Here is a 15,875-nt window from a genome sequence, read left to right as displayed (position 1 = left end):
CTGTCATGTTAGATTGACATAGTTAAGTAACTCCAGCAGTAAAATTGATTTATATATAGGACTCTTCATAACTATTACTGCAGAGTAAATACATTATAGCTTTATGGCTTGTACTCTTGTGCTTAAACAGTATACCGTCTAAAGTGTTGTTCAAAGACAAAAATGATGCCTCTTTATAATCAATCTCTTGAATTCCACATGGCCCCTATTCCAATGAGACACTTAAACTCCTTAGATATATTTATCAATGACAGAAAACCAGGAACAAAAGCAATCCTGCCTCTACAGTGTACAAGGTGCATATGAAAAATGCAGACTCTTGATAGAGCATAAAGAAATATAGAGTGCAGTTATGTGGCTCCATTCTGTGCTACACTTTGGTAATGTGGCCTGTTCTGCAGACTCTCTTCATTCAGATAAGAGATAATTAACTCCATTAACATATTAAATTACATTTCTGCCTTTTAAATTAACATTGGGTACAGTCTCTGTACCTTCCTGTTGTACAAAGGATGTTTACTGTGGAGAAAAAAAAAGAAATTTTTTTAAAAAACATTAATGTAAGTCTTACTATTACGTAAACTGACAGCCACCTCTCTGTGTTTATCACTGTGATTATAATTTATGTAATAAAAAGGATAAACAAAACATCCCAGCATGTACCCTGTGAGTGTGACAGAATAGTTTCTTTAGAAATTTACAAGTAGCTGACATCTAAAAAATAACATTTACAGGTTAGGCATGGTTAAATTTTGTTCACTTTTAGTATTAACATTACAGACCTAATATATTGCTATCCTGCCTGTAATTTGTATTTATATCTTAATGCCTTTTGTAAGAATCACAATTAAATTAAAATTAAAATGTATCTAATTTGACTGGTCTCCCCTTAAAAAAAAAATTATAACCCCACAGCAGAGAAGCTGTAGCTACTACTAGTATGAAAGATCTGCTATTGTTTACAGAAAACCTATCTAAGCAAAGCTTGTGATAGCTGTAAATTTAATTAGGATATGTTCCTGCCGGCAGGAAGAAATCATTTGTTAATCACCAGGCTGATACAATGCTGACATGCATGAAAAACAAAAATATTAAAGCATTTTCTATATTTTAGAAGCTTCAACAAACTTACTATTTAATGTTTTTTTTTGTAGTGAAATTTGTATTAGGAAAAATTAAACAGTCCTTTCCTAAGGCTATTCTTGGAATTAGGATTTCACAATATGAGTGGCCCTAGGAACATTTTCACTAATAATCCCACATGCTTATAGCTGTATAATATAGGTTAATGCTAAGGTACTTGGACATCTCCCCAGCAATCCCTGCTGAAAATTAATATGCAGAATATGGTTGTGTGTAGCTGCTTTAGTGTCTGTCCTGCTTCCAGGCTCAGCTGTGCCTGCGTCTCAGGGCTGATGTTTAGTATTTTAGATATGGTACATTAACAGCATCTGGTTAAAATCGAAATGCTTGTAAAATACGCTGAAATATGGAAAAGGAGGGAGAGAAAAAAAACGGGGTAAAGGGCTCAGAAAGTCAACAAAGGTTATTATCCTGAAGGTATTACAACTGGCCCTTAACTAAATGCAGCACAGGGTAGAGTTTCAAAGATTCTTTTAAATCGGACAATAAAATTAAAAACACAAGGGTAAAGAACGGAACCTCATGGAAAGCAGAATCTAACAGCTTAAAGTCAGAAAACCTGGAACTGGGGCTTGAAAACAAGGTGAGCTGTTTCACACCTGAGCTACCTCTGTTATAGAAACAAAAGCTGTGGTGCAGTTTTTTACAAGGAGAGGGCCTCTCCAGGCTGTCCTTGTAACCTTGCTGGAGTAGATTCGAGTGAACACTAGTTACTTCATTAATAAGAAGCTGCTGGAGAACTCTGTATTTTTTCGGTGTAATGGACCACATTACAGACCTATATTACAAAACTGCAGCGAAAGTGTGTTTGTGTAAGTGTTTTTTAATGTATACAACAGTTTCATTTACTAATATGTTTCACCCATAATGTGCAATGGGTCAGTCTTTAACTGGACAGTTAATGACCGGCTGCAGAAGTTACTGTACCCATGAGGAACATCGAAGAAGCTCAACCCCACAGATTGTCTTTAGCTGGTCACTAAAGAATAAGCCTGTTTTTTTTAGTGGAAATGGAGTCAAGACGCATGTGTGCATGAAAGAAAGAATGCAAAAACCATTCTGAAAAAGAGAAAAACTGCGCACAAAAAGAGTCATGGGTTTTATACGCGAGACTGCTTATTATGATTTCTGCCTCTCTGTGTGTGCCATTTGTTTTGGTTCTGAACGTGCATTTGTATGTGATTAAAACCTCCGCAGAAACTTTTATGCATCCCAGGAGGGTCTCAATAATAAACAGCTTTCACCTTCCCCGCTCTGAAAGTGAGCCTGTTCTGCTTTAAGGTTCTGTCTGTTTGCCTGGTGACATCAAAGGGAGCACCGGTGGGCTGAGGAGAGGGACAGTTTGACCTCAAAGGGTTATTAGTTTGTGGCTTGGTAGAGGCCTGTAAAGTTACGTACCGTACTACTGCTGTTAGCGATTAAGCTGATGGGTAAAGTCTATACCACAATCTCTCCCTGCTGCTGACACAGAGCCTTTCTTCGCATTCAGATTACTCAAACTGTTGCCAGGGTCAGGCCGAGGTCAGACACCATGATGATGTATAGGAAAGCATGTCTGGGAATTTCTCGCGCTCTTGAAACGCATACCAGGAAAGCAGCAGAACACCCTACCCCAAAAAAAAAATTGTCTGATGAGACCCAGATGATAGCTGCTCTTTTTTACTACCTTCAGAATTTGCCTCTTTCTTTTGCTTGACGCTCCATGTTTTATTAATGCATTTCGCGATAGCCTTAAAAATTTCATGTCCCCTGGAGGTAGAGACGCTCGGTAGCACTTTGACACTTCGCTTCCCTGCCAAGGGGAATGGGTCAGTGAATCCGCTGGCGGAACAATGCGCAGATTCCCCAGGATGGGGCGGCGGGGGTGGGGGGAGGGGGCCAGAGAGAGGAAGAAAGGAAAGGGAGAGGGTGTGGGCAGGGTGCTGCCCTGGGCCTGCGGGCCTGACCCTGAGGATGAGCCCCATGTGTGTGCACATGGCATGAACCCAGCCCAGTCTGGTCGTGATCACAGGCTCCCAGCAGCCCGAGCAGCGCTCCCCTGCCACCTCTACAAGCACTGTGACAGGGGAGCCGGCCTCCCCTCTCCTCTGATTAACCATCAGGAGCGGCGGGGCTTAAGAAACACAGCGGCCGCGTGCACCCCCACACCCCCCTTTGCATTTCTCAGATGATGCGGGATGGGGGAAGGGAGGGTGCAGAGCCGCAGCTTTTTTTTTGTGAACGTGACCTTCATGCTTTTCATGTGCGTCTCCTGGCTGTTTCACAGTGCGCTGGGAGTAGAACGACAAATGCCCCCTTTCCTAGTTCGTATCCCTTGAATTTTCCCCGTGTGTGTCGGAGGAGGGCGGTCTGCTGGTGCCCAGGGCAGGTCCCTCTCCGCCAGCGTACCTTCGTCGCGAGACAAATTCGAATACGCCGTCACCACAGAAACGCCAACATTTTAGCACGCAGCTGCTACCTACGACGGGATATTTCATCGTGTTGTCGGAATATTATTAATAAAACATCAGACGCAGAGTGTGCCACAATTTCTCCTCTCAATCATTCTCAGCATCTGCAATGAAAATTTTATGCTACGTATAATTTCCGCTTAATGTGTTGCACTTAACATGCTGGCAGCGGTCCTGCGCGTGGAGTCTGAAAGGGTTAATTATATCATGTTCTGTGAGCACGACTGCTGCTTACCAAACAATGACTTGAGTGATTGTATGCAAATGTGCTGGTGACCTTTTTGCCACCTCATGGTCAATATATATGGTTATTAAGGCTTTATAAAATTGATGAGCACAGCGCTTTGAACGCCATTTTCTCTCCATTCTCTAATTTATTTAATTCCTGCCAGGTCCCTACAAATATGACTTTTATTTTTGCACTGCAGTCGAACCAGCGTGTGGTGCTGGGGGAGTTGTGAGCCTGGTTATCTGGCATTACTCAGACTGCTAAAAATTCATTAAAATGTGACATCAGCGCAGTAAGAGACAAATGATCTCAGGATGAAAGGGAACAGTGGGCCTTTCACGGATTAGTGCTGCACAGCCCCAGCCTAGCAGCTAACAGCATAAACAGATTAATCCACTCGCAGCATAGCTAAGATACACAGAATTATTAAACAAGGGCCGAGCCACCGCAAAGATTTCCATGTAATCTGCCTAGTGCGAACAATCTGGAGAGGTGTGTGACGGAGATACCCAACGAGAGTTCTGCTCTTTCTCACAGAGAGCGCCCCCTGTCGGCCGGAACGCCTTTCTCCACCCCCCCACCCCCGCGCTCACTTTCCAGGGTCGGAGCGACACCCTGCCTTTATGGCGTAGCCACCACCGGTTTTAATAGAAACCGCTTCATTATAAGTGCACATCTGACGTGACCCGGGGCGCCCGCTCGACGGGCCCTGCCCGGCGGGGAGCACCCTCGGTGGCCCGTTGTTTCCAGCCCTCCGGGAGGTTTCCGGGCCGAGTGCCAGCCTCTCACCCTGCCCCGTGTGCTCAGTTGCAGAGGAGCCAGGCGAGGAGCCCGAAGGAGCGTTCAAGCTGGGAGGCGTGGCTGCGGCCGAGGAGAGGGACACGGCCGAGAGGGACGGCAAGGAAGGCAGGAAGACGGAGAAGGAGTCCAGTAAGAGTCCCCCCCCGGTCCCCGTCTTCCTCTCCCCTTTGGTCTCCTGGCCACTCTCGCTAATGACCACTGCATGTGTGTGCTGCCTGGGATTTTTATCACTAGCCTCCCATTGACCTATTTTTAATCATAACCATCTGACAGGATAGACGCGGATAAGTTGAAGAATATTACGGAATGACCAGTGAGATTATTTTTTAATCAAATCAGTTTGCGTGCTTGTAATTTTTTAAGCTCCTTTCATTAATCTTTGCTGTACTTGCGATTCCTCTGATGACATATTAATTTGGCATAAGCGTGGGATTAGATCCCACTCCTGTGTATCCTTTTCTGAAAACACCATGGCAGTGCACCCTTGTAACCCTCAAATGATTTTTTCCTTTCCTTTCACCTGCTAAGAAGCTATAGCGGCAGAGCACATTCTCCTTAATGTTGGGAAATGTAAAGCCTGCATATATTTGTAAATGTTAACGCATTAACAAAGGCGACAATCTATAAAAACAAAACTCTGTGCAGCTCGGAAAGCGCCCCCTGAGCTAGCATCTGGTGTAGATACCTCAGGCTTTGTTGTATTTGATTTGGCAAATAGAAATTCATACATGCTTTTTTATGTATGAGATGGAAATCTATGGTCGAAATGAATATTACATTGGATCTTTTTACTGCACGCTATACCTAGCTACATTATGTTGGACTCAATGAAGCAGAAGGAATGCTGAAACAGGTTGGAGCCTATTAGTTTAGGTAGTCATCTATCTTTTAACCATATCTGCATGACAGGAACATCTGAAGGAGCTGCTGCTTCAATGCATTTGCACATTGTGTTACAGAAAACATCGTTTAATATTGAAGGAGGGATACAAATCTTGGTTCAAGTTAAATTAATGTCTTGCATTCAGAAAGAAAATCTCCCCACGATTTTTATAATTTTCCTCAGTCCTGTTTCTTTTGCCTTTTAAATAATATCATAGGTTGTGTGTTGACACCCAGCATACAGTAGGTGTGTATTTATACATGAACACATGTGAAGACACATGTATAGAAATTGTTTCATGACCGGTGCTATCCAGAGTCCACAGACTTCATTGCTATCTCTCCGGATTCTATTTTCTTTTTATTTTTTTAAATGACTATTTTAGCTGTGCGCTCTTCTATTACGTATTACAGCATATATAAAAAAATAGATGGGGTTTTCCACTTTCTAACAAAAATATTTAAAAATCCCACGTTATAAGTGTATCTATGTCTCTAATAAAGGAGGTTGTGGAAGAAAAAGATGGTTGAACAGAAAAGGTTACAATAAGAGTTTTAGCAGTTTGACTTATGCATCTTAAATTCATCTTCAAACTAAATGCTTAAAATTGAGGGTGTTTTTCTTGGAGCTCTGGCATCCAATAGCTCATTTACATTGTCATTTTAATCTAGTGTCATTTTAGATTAATTTTAATCCAAATTACATTTTGCATGCAAATTTATTAATCTGGATAAATTCCAGATTAGTTTGTGCACTTCATAGAGATGTAACATGTCAGTAACATGGCTTAAGGGAGTACATTTTTTAATAACACAGTAAACACAAGCAAAGAAAATTAAACTTCATTCATTCCTGCAATGAAAATTATCAGAAGACTCAACTTAAATTAGCAGGGATACTGCCATTGTTCCTACAGACCCATTCTGCTTGCTAATTTCTTGTATAATTTAAATAATACAGATAACTAAAATGAAATGTAATGCATGCAAACTACATCAAATGCTGAATATTTAAATTACAGCTTTCAAAATAAAAATAGTGTGCATGTGTCCATAAATCCTCAGATTAAAATTTACATAAAAGGGTTTCTTTTTGTTTTAATAATTAGATCAAATAAAATATTTCAGCTGTTCTCTTATTTAAGTATTAAAAATAAAATTTGTAAAACATTATATACATGTTTCAGGTTTATACATGAATGAAATCTAAGTTGTGACCAGCATAGAGCCATGTTGGTGTTACTCTCAAGAGGAATTATAGTGCATTTTTAAAATTGCTCTTTTATATAGTGATTCTAGCTTACTGGTTCTTCACAGTGGAAGGTTTTAAATGTGACATTCAGGTGTTATCAGCTGAACTGCAGGGCAAACTAATGCTTAACCCAAACCACTGTCTCTGTAAATCACAAAAGTTACATGAAGTGTTACTGGGGAACAAGCTTATTTATAGCTGTATAGCCTTAACCATACTGTGAAGACAGTAGTGGAGTAAATTAAATAATAAATTTAACCTGCCTTCTCCTCAAGCACTTCTGTTAAATGGATATTTTTTCTCCTCCACCTGTATTATGAAAACTAAGTCTTAATCTTAACAACAACAAAAAGGTCAAGTTTTATTCTGGCTCGTGTTTTTTTACTTCTGCTATTCATTGTAATGCTATACATTACCACACCTCAGGAAACAACAGCCGTCTCAGGAGAGTATTTTGTGCAGTTCTCTGGACAGCTATGCCAGCACTGACGCTGGGCACAACGCCCTGCCATTTTAACAGCAGACCTGCCACGAGAATTTAGTTGTCAGGTTTTCCCACAGTGGGGCTGCACCCATGCTGTGTCAGTGGTTGTGTATGACCATGACGCGCAAGGCTGAGCTACAGTGTGATGACGTGTTTGAGCCAGCCCTACACTGGCCTGGCCTGGGTGTTACTGTGGTGTATTTTTAAAACAGGGCTGCTGTATGCAAGTATATTAGGACACAGTGTAGTAAACAGTGTATACAGAAAACTAATTGCTAAACATAGTAAAAATAAAGTATTGTGCAATGATCTTAACAGCTAGGAGTTCGAAATAAAAGAAGTCAGTCAGTGGAAGATGGGAAGATTGAATATTTGGTTAAATTATGCCGCTAGTTTTTGAAACCCGACATCAAGCACTCTTCAGATTTTATATTTTCACTGACAGTTGTAAATAAAGATGGGTGATTTGGCTGTTGGTTTCATCCTTGCAAGGCAAACAGATAGAATGTCATAAATCACCTTTTGATTTATCTAATCAACCAAGGACCAGCTTCTCAAAGGCATTTGTCATTCGGAGAAGAAAGGTGTCACAATTATTTTATCTATTGCTTCATTACTATAAATTGTATTTCGGGTTAAAGGAAAAAAAGAGAAGTCATGATGAAATGTAAAGCACTGCTTAAAATGAAAAATGTAAAAAAATAAGACAGCGTTAGGGTTCAGCACAGCTAATATTTCTTTCTTCAAGTACCATAATTATAAAAAAACAGGAGAAAATCTTAGTGAAAATATCAAGGTTCTTTAAACTGAAATATTATTTTAATGGACAAACTGCATTGTTGGGAGAGAAAGACCTACGTGTATATAATGAATATTACAGTATGTGTCGTACGCACATACTATTTACAAATTCTTAAAACAAGTGTTTGTTTCTCAGCTCTTGGTGCTGTTAATCATATGTATTTTGTAGAGGAAGATGTGAGTTTAGCTCATAAAAAATGTGAGTTCTTGGGATGGGTTTATCTAGAAATATGTATAAGACGTTCCCTATTGTATTTCATATTTGGAAAAAAGCAAGGTTGATAATCTTATTTTCCCTCCTGTCTGTTGCGGTCTGTTCTTTATGCAAGCCTTGTGTTGACTGAAAAGAAATCTTAAAGGTGAATCTTCATGTACAGCATGCAGTCTGATTAGCCCTGGACTATATATTTACATTGAACCTGATAGCAATCAATAGCTCGACTTCATTGCATTGTGAAATGTATTTGCACCCAGTTGTCCAGTGATCACATCCTTACCCTGGAAATAATTTAGTTGCAAATTGACTGGAAGATGGTGAAAATTGAAAGTTAAAATTAGAAATACTCATAATAAACAGCAGGAAAAAAAGGTCAGATGATGCTGGTCTGTGATGAGATTGGAGCATCTGGTAAATGAGGTTTTCTGTTTGTCATGAAATGCATGCAACATGTCTTTCCAGTATTCAAGCCTGTATAAAAGATTATGGCACAATTCTCAGTCTCAGAACATTCTCTGAAGCTGCTGGCAATTTGTCTAAGGCGTACATTTTTTTTTCTTTCAGTCACTTAGCTCGATGGGCTGGTTTTTTTTAATACAGTATTTGTTGGGGGGGAAATTCACCACCAGGAAATACTTACATTTCTAAACAAAGAGAGCATGCATGTACCGTGGATCGCTTTTATGGGATTGTAAAAACAATTGTATAATTAATGATCTAAAATAGCCCTTCAAAACCCTAATAACATTACAGATAATTCCAGCTCTTTTCGGGAGCGTTCAGGTTCCCCAGACTGAGATAAAGACATTGTCCTGAGTGCCCAGGTTTAACTAAGGCACAGTTGCCGAGCACCCCTTGTATCTCAGAAGCTGCAGGACCGGATAAATTGCACTGGCTAAGGCTGGACAGACTGTCTGTATCTCAGGATGAGGGTAATGAAAGATTTATCACCGTGTGCAGCATTTGCTAAATACAAGTAGGAACTGATGTTTAGAATTGAGCGCAGTTGTAATAATGGAACATCACTGTCCCCCAGTGCACAAGGCTTGGGTATTTAGTGTAATATTCAGGAAGGTTATTCAGCGTGCACAGACATGAATCTCTAATGAACTACATTTTTTACATTGAATCAGATCCACAGCGTGTTGTGTTAGCTATGGAAATGAGAGGAAAGTACAATTTTGTCCTCCTTCTTTAGACCGTCTTTCAGATTTTTCTAAGAAAAGCAAAAATAATCTTTTTAGGCTGCCCACACAACAAAGCTTTTAATTCTCTGTAATATAAGTCACTGTAAAAAACATAAAGCTAAATTTACAGTATATTTCTTTGATTACTGAATAACATCTTAAAATCGTGTAGAAATATCCAATGTTTTTTTTTTGTTACCTTTGTCATTTTTTCATTCTGATAATTTTATAGTACAAGGTGTCATGATCCAGGCTGTTTCTAGTCAGGGAACGTTATTGATTAACCTCTCAAGGTAACATAAGGTTATCTAAACAAGGGGAGAGCACATTACTAGATTAATTTGATAATGTCTGCCTAGATTAGTTATCAATGCATTGTAGTCCTTAAAATTCAAGCATTCAGTATCTATTTTAGCATCTTATTCATTCCCTAAATCTTTTTTTTCCCGTTTTTTCCCCATATTTCTTTGGAACTGAAGCTTAGTGCGAAAGACAATGCTGCAACAAAGCTTTTTCACATGTCTGTTTTTGGAGTAAAAGATTGTAAAAGGCACGCTGAGCTAAAGGTGCCTTGTGTTGCTTGTCCGCAGGGGTTAATGCACTCGGTAAAGACGCTCCTGGGGCTTCTGCTTTAGGCAAGCGGGCTCTGCAGGAGAATGAACATGACAGCGGGCCCAAGCGGCCCAGGTCAGCTGAGGAGAGCAAGACCAGCAATGACCAGGTAACAGTATACAAAGAAACACTGTGCCATCAGCTGTGTTCGGATATAAAACCTTATAAAGTTATCCCTCGCCCTCCACCTCTGATGTTTTCATTAGACGAGTTTTAAAATTAAATTATGAAGTGTTTGACTAGCTTGTGGTGCGGGACTGTGGGTGATCCAGGTCTTAGTAATTTCTGAAATGGATTACATTAAGTGAGGCGAGGAGAAGCTCCAATCTAAAAAGTACTCCTTTTAATGAGGGTGAGACTGAGACTATTAAGTTAGGTACTTTGTAATTTATAATCTCCTCATTGGAAATTCCAGTCAATGATTTTTTTTAAATAAATTGCTGTAATTAAGGACATCCTTAGGAATGATCAACTATCGTTTTTTAAAATCAGTTTCATTTTTTTGCAAAGAATATGCACTACACGTTACACAGAGAGGAAATTGCTTTTAATAGATAAACTGCATTTTTCCCAAGCAGCTGATTTGCGGGACAGAAGAACAGCTGTTGTTTTGGGGTTTGGGACGCTGCACTGCTGCACGAGTGAGCTTCCACCACAGCGTGATTAATGGCCCGTGTCTCTCCAGGTCTACCAGTGCCCGTACTGTAATTACAGTAACAAGGACACGAACAGGATCCAGATGCACGTCATGTCCCAGCATTCCATGCAGCCCGTTATCTGCTGCCCCCTCTGCCAAGACGTCCTCAGCAACAAGATCCATCTTCAGCTCCACCTGACGCACCTCCACAGTGTGTCCCCCGACTGCGTGGAGAAGCTGCTCTCCACCGTAAGCACGCAGCCGGAGGTCAACCGAGCAGGAAACGCCTGCTTTAGAAGCTGGCAGAATATACTGTAGATGTGAAAGAATAACGGGCGTAAGGGGGAGGGGGGTGCTCCCTCTGCTTCCAGTGGCTTCTGGGACGGGCTCATACATACAGCCCTCTATATAGGCTCTTGAAAAACTATAACCTGTTCTCCAACACTTTTTCTCTGGATTGCACAATCCCACCAGTTAGAACACTGCTCTGTCTGTGTTCTTGATTTTTATGTCGAATACATGTTGCTTTTACACACAGATATAAATGCACTGTTCAGTTTGATTTTACCCACGTATTTTTTATATATAATTTTACATCTTTTTATATAATTAAATGTATTACATTCTAGAAACAGGCAGGTGACTGGTGTTGGACTGATGTGTATTTCTGCTTGGGGGGGGGTTTCGGAAAGGTATCCGGACCAGATGTTATGATGCCCAGTAACATGCTGCTGCCCACGAACTCACAAGACAAACTCCAGTGTCAGGTGGACGTGGCTTCAGCTGCTACACAGGAGGCGCCTGGAAAGCCTTCAGGTAGATGCCGCTTTTTTAAATTCCGACTTCGGGATATCTTCCGTCGTTTTCCTCCCACGTGCAGGGAGCTTCTGTTTGAGCGCCAGTGGAAGTTGTAAATATGTGGTGTGCCATATGTTTCAGGATCCTGCTCTAAATCTTCCTCCCCCCCCCCTTCTGCCTCTTTGTCCTCCTCCCTTCGTGCAGGCGACAGTGCAGGCGAGGAGAAGGGGCCTGCGGCGCAAGACAAGGGCGAGCAGGAACTCCAGCCCGACAGGCTCCGGCCTCCAGAGGAGGCTTCTGAAGCGGCAGACTGGAAGAAGAGCGGCGGGAGCCGGGAGGCCAGAACCCCGGACCCCCTGCAGGAGCACCTGAGCGAGCTGCAGAAACGGCAGCCGCTGTCCGTCTCCGACCGTCACGTCTACAAGTACCGCTGCAGCCACTGCAGCCTGGCGTTCAAGACTATGCAGAAGCTTCAGATCCATTCCCAGTACCACGCCATCCGCGCCGCCACCATGTGCAGCCTGTGCCAGCGCAGCTTCCGCTCGTTCCTGGCCCTGAAGAAGCACCTGGAGAACGGGCACCCGGAGCTGAGCGAGGCGGAGGTCCACCAGCTCTGCGGGAGCCTCAGCCTGAACGGGGACTTCAGCCCCGAGAGCGAGGCGCGGGCCCTGGAGGAGGTGCAGGCCCTGGAGCAGGAGCTGGACAAGGACGACGACCTGGACCAGGAGGGCAAGGCCAGCCCCGCCGGGAGCGACAGCAGTTCCCTTCCGGATGAGATGGGTTCCGAACCAAAGCGGACTTTGCCGTTCAGGAAAGGCCCGAACTTCACGATGGAAAAGTTTTTAGACCCTTCCCGCCCGTACAAGTGCACAGTGTGCAAGGAGTCTTTCACTCAGAAGAACATCCTCTTGGTTCATTACAATTCAGTCTCGCATTTACACAAGCTGAAGAAAGTTTTGCAGGAGGCTTCCAGCCCAGTTCCACAGGAGACCAACAACAGCATAGATAACAAACCGTACAAATGCAATATTTGTAATGTTGCTTACAGCCAAAGTTCAACCCTGGAGATCCACATGAGGTCTGTGCTTCACCAGACAAAAGCCAGAACTGCCAAATTGGAAACTAGCAGTAGCTCAGCCAGCGGAAATACTGCTAATAGCCCTGTTTCAGTGAGTCAAGGAAATGTTGATTCTGCAAGCTTACCAGCGTCAGCTAACAAAGAAAACCACATAGATGCCAAAGAAATTAGCAAAAAGCAAGCTCCTGATCCCATTTCTGTCCAGCCCACTCATCAGCCATCCCAGTCACCAGCACAGCTTCAGATGCAGCTGCAGCATGAGCTACAACAGCAGGCCGCGTTCTTTCAGCCGCAGTTCCTGAACCCTGCGTTCCTGCCTCACTTTCCAATGACCCCTGAGGCGCTATTGCAGTTCCAACAGCCCCAGTTTATCTTTCCATTCTACGTCCCAGGCGCTGAGTTTAATCTCAGTCCAGAGTTGGCTTTGCACTCAGCGTTTGGGATGCCTGGGATGACGGGATCATTGCTGGAAGACCTGAAACAGCAGATGCAACAACAGCATCAGGCAGGACAGCAACAGCTTCAGCTCCTGCAGCAGCAGGCTCAGCAGCAGCAGTCTTCGCAGTCACAGATGCAGCAGCAGAAACCACAGCAGCAAGCTACGAAGTCTGCTAAGGTGGAGCAGATCAGCACGGCTATAGCTGACAGTCAGATGTCCAAGGAGGCTGAAGAGCTGTTTGAGAAACAGGAGAGCAAAGCCAAGCAGGAATACCTTTCTGACATTGAAAGCATGAAAGAAAACAAAGAGGCCAAAAAACTGAAGCCCCAAGAGCCGCTCATCCCACCCCCACGCATAGTGTCAGGCGCAAGGGGAAACGCAGCAAAGGCCTTGCTGGAGAACTTTGGCTTTGAGCTGGTTATCCAGTACAATGAAAACAGGCAGAAGAGCCAAAAGAAAAGCAGAACCGTGGAGGACGAGATCATGGATAAACTGGAATGCGGCATGTGTGGAAAGCTCTTCTCCAACATCCTCATCCTGAAGAGCCACCAAGAGCACGTCCACGGACAGTTTTTCCCGTATGGACAGCTGGAGAAGTTCGCACAGCAGTACAGGGAGGCTTACGACAAACTGTATCCCATTTCTCCGTCGTCTCCCGAAACGCCTCCGCCACCTCCACCCCCGCCTCCTCCGCCCCCTCCGCCTCCCCAGGCTTCGGGAGCAGGGAAGGTGCAGGCCCCAACCCCAACGCCACTGCAAGCCCCACCTCCCCCTGCCCCGCCCCCGCCTCCTCCACCGCCTCCTGTGGCCCCTCAGGTCCAGCTGCCCGTGTCCCTGGACCTGCCCCTCTTTCCTCCTCTGATGATGCAGTCTGTGCAGCACCCAGCCTTGCCGCCACAGCTTGCCCTCCAGCTCCCGTCGATGGACACGCTGTCGGCCGACCTCACGCAGCTTTGTCAGCAGCAGCTGGGTCTGGATCCCAACTTCCTCCGGCATTCCCAGTTCAAGCGCCCTCGTACCCGCATCACCGACGACCAGCTGAAAATCCTGCGCACCTACTTCGACATCAATAATTCGCCCAACGAGGAGCAGATCCAAGAGATGGCAGAGAAGTCCGGCTTACCACAGAAAGTTATCAAGCACTGGTTTCGCAATACCCTTTTTAAAGAGAGGCAGCGGAGCAAAGACTCTCCCTATAACTTTAGCATTCCTCCTATCACCACGTTGGAAGACATCCGGCTTGAATCGCAGTTCAGCGCGTTGGAGTATTACAAAACAGATCCAAGCCACAACAAGAGGTCTTCTAGGACACGGTTCACTGATTACCAGCTGAGAGTCCTTCAAGATTTTTTTGACACCAACGCTTACCCTAAAGATGATGAAATAGAGCAGCTCTCCACGGTTCTCAACCTGCCAACTCGCGTAATTGTTGTGTGGTTCCAAAATGCCCGTCAGAAGGCTCGCAAGAGCTATGAGAACCAGTCTGACGCTGTTAAGGACAGCGAGAAGAAGGAGCTGACCAATGAGCGTTACATTCGGACCAGCAACATGCAGTATCAGTGTAAGAAGTGCAGTGTGGTGTTCCCACGCATTTTTGACCTAATTACTCACCAGAAAAAGCAGTGTTACAAAGATGAAGATGATGATGGCCAAGATGACAGTCAGGCAGAGGATTTTATGGATAACAGTGACCAGATGCTGCCAAAGCATGTGTCAGGGCTGTTCGATACAACCAAACCTTCCTTAGGAACAGCAACAAGCTCTGGATCAAGTACTCCTTTAATGCCTTCACCCAAACCCGACATGGGTAAAACCTCTCCCAAGCCCGACTTTCCAACAGACAAACCAAAGCAAGCTGAGGCTTTTCCTCTCCAAGTGTCAAAGGCTGTACCTTTGTCTGAGCCACAGCCCACCCAGCCTTCAACACCTCAACCCCAACAGCAAAAATCCCAGCCACAAATTGTCCGGCCTCACTCGCAACCCCAGACAGCAGTCCCATCTAGCCCTCTTTCTATTGCCATCACCTCCTTGACGAACAGTCTACCTCCTCAAATGTTACAATACCAATGTGACCAGTGTAAAATTGCCTTCCCAACTGTGGAGCTTTGGCAGGAGCACCAGCATATGCATTTCCTGGCAGCCCAGAACCAATTTCTTCATTCGCAGTTCTTGGAAAGACCTGTGGACATGCCCTACATGATTTTTGATCCTAACAACCCCCTCATGACTGGACAGCTGCTCTCTGGAGCCCTTTCACAAATTCCAACACAGAACAGCTCAGCACTATCCACACCTACTGGTGCCAGTTCCAGTTCCCTGAAGCGCAAACTGGAGGAAAAAGAAGAAAGCAGTTCCAATGAAAAAGATGGTGGGAACAGTGGCGAAGATCAGCATAGGGACAAACGACTTAGGACCACCATCACTCCAGAGCAGCTGGAGATTCTGTATGAGAAATACCTGCTCGATTCCAATCCAACTAGAAAAATGCTAGATCACATCGCTCGGGAAGTAGGTCTGAAGAAAAGAGTGGTGCAGGTCTGGTTTCAGAACACACGAGCGAGAGAGAGGAAAGGACAGTTTCGTGCAGTGGGGCCCGCCCAGTCCCATAAAAAATGCCCTTTCTGCAGAGCTCTGTTCAAGGCCAAGTCAGCTCTTGAAAGCCACGTGCGCTCCAGACACTGGCACGAGGCCAAACAAGCGGGCTACAGCCTGCCACCGAGCCCTATGATGGGAGTGGAAGATGGAGGCGAAAGCCCTTCTAAATACAGCTGTTTTGATTATCCACCGATGCTCATAAACAAGGTGGAAATGACTGAATATGAGTCTCCTGCAGCAGCTTCGACACCAAGTAAACAGTTGGAAATG

At 44.1% G+C, this 15,875-nt stretch overlaps 1 protein-coding gene across 5 annotated transcripts in view; it reads left to right on the top strand.

Annotated features, from left to right (window-relative positions):
* Window positions 1-15,875, top strand: part of zfhx4 (zinc finger homeobox 4) — a 91,750-nt gene that overhangs the window by 70,206 nt on the left and 5,669 nt on the right. For 3 of the 5 annotated variants that reach the window (XM_015354982.2, XM_015354981.2, XM_015354980.2), the window contains exons 5-9: window positions 4,630-4,752; window positions 10,037-10,167; window positions 10,744-10,944; window positions 11,388-11,511; window positions 11,698-15,875. The exon at window positions 11,698-15,875 is cut by the window's right edge and continues 1,099 nt beyond it. In XM_015354982.2, the coding sequence (XP_015210468.2) occupies window positions 4,630-4,752; window positions 10,037-10,167; window positions 10,744-10,944; window positions 11,388-11,511; window positions 11,698-15,875 (4,757 nt within the window). The remainder of the gene's footprint in view (window positions 1-4,629; window positions 4,753-10,036; window positions 10,168-10,743; window positions 10,945-11,387; window positions 11,512-11,697) is intronic. The other 2 variants (XM_015354988.2, XM_006634592.3) reach the window with 2 other exon arrangements.

The sequence above is a fragment of the Lepisosteus oculatus genome, chromosome 6 (assembly GCF_040954835.1).
Source record: "Lepisosteus oculatus isolate fLepOcu1 chromosome 6, fLepOcu1.hap2, whole genome shotgun sequence".
Lineage (NCBI taxonomy): Eukaryota > Metazoa > Chordata > Actinopteri > Semionotiformes > Lepisosteidae > Lepisosteus > Lepisosteus oculatus.
This window is presented reverse-complemented; position numbering and strand designations above follow the sequence as displayed.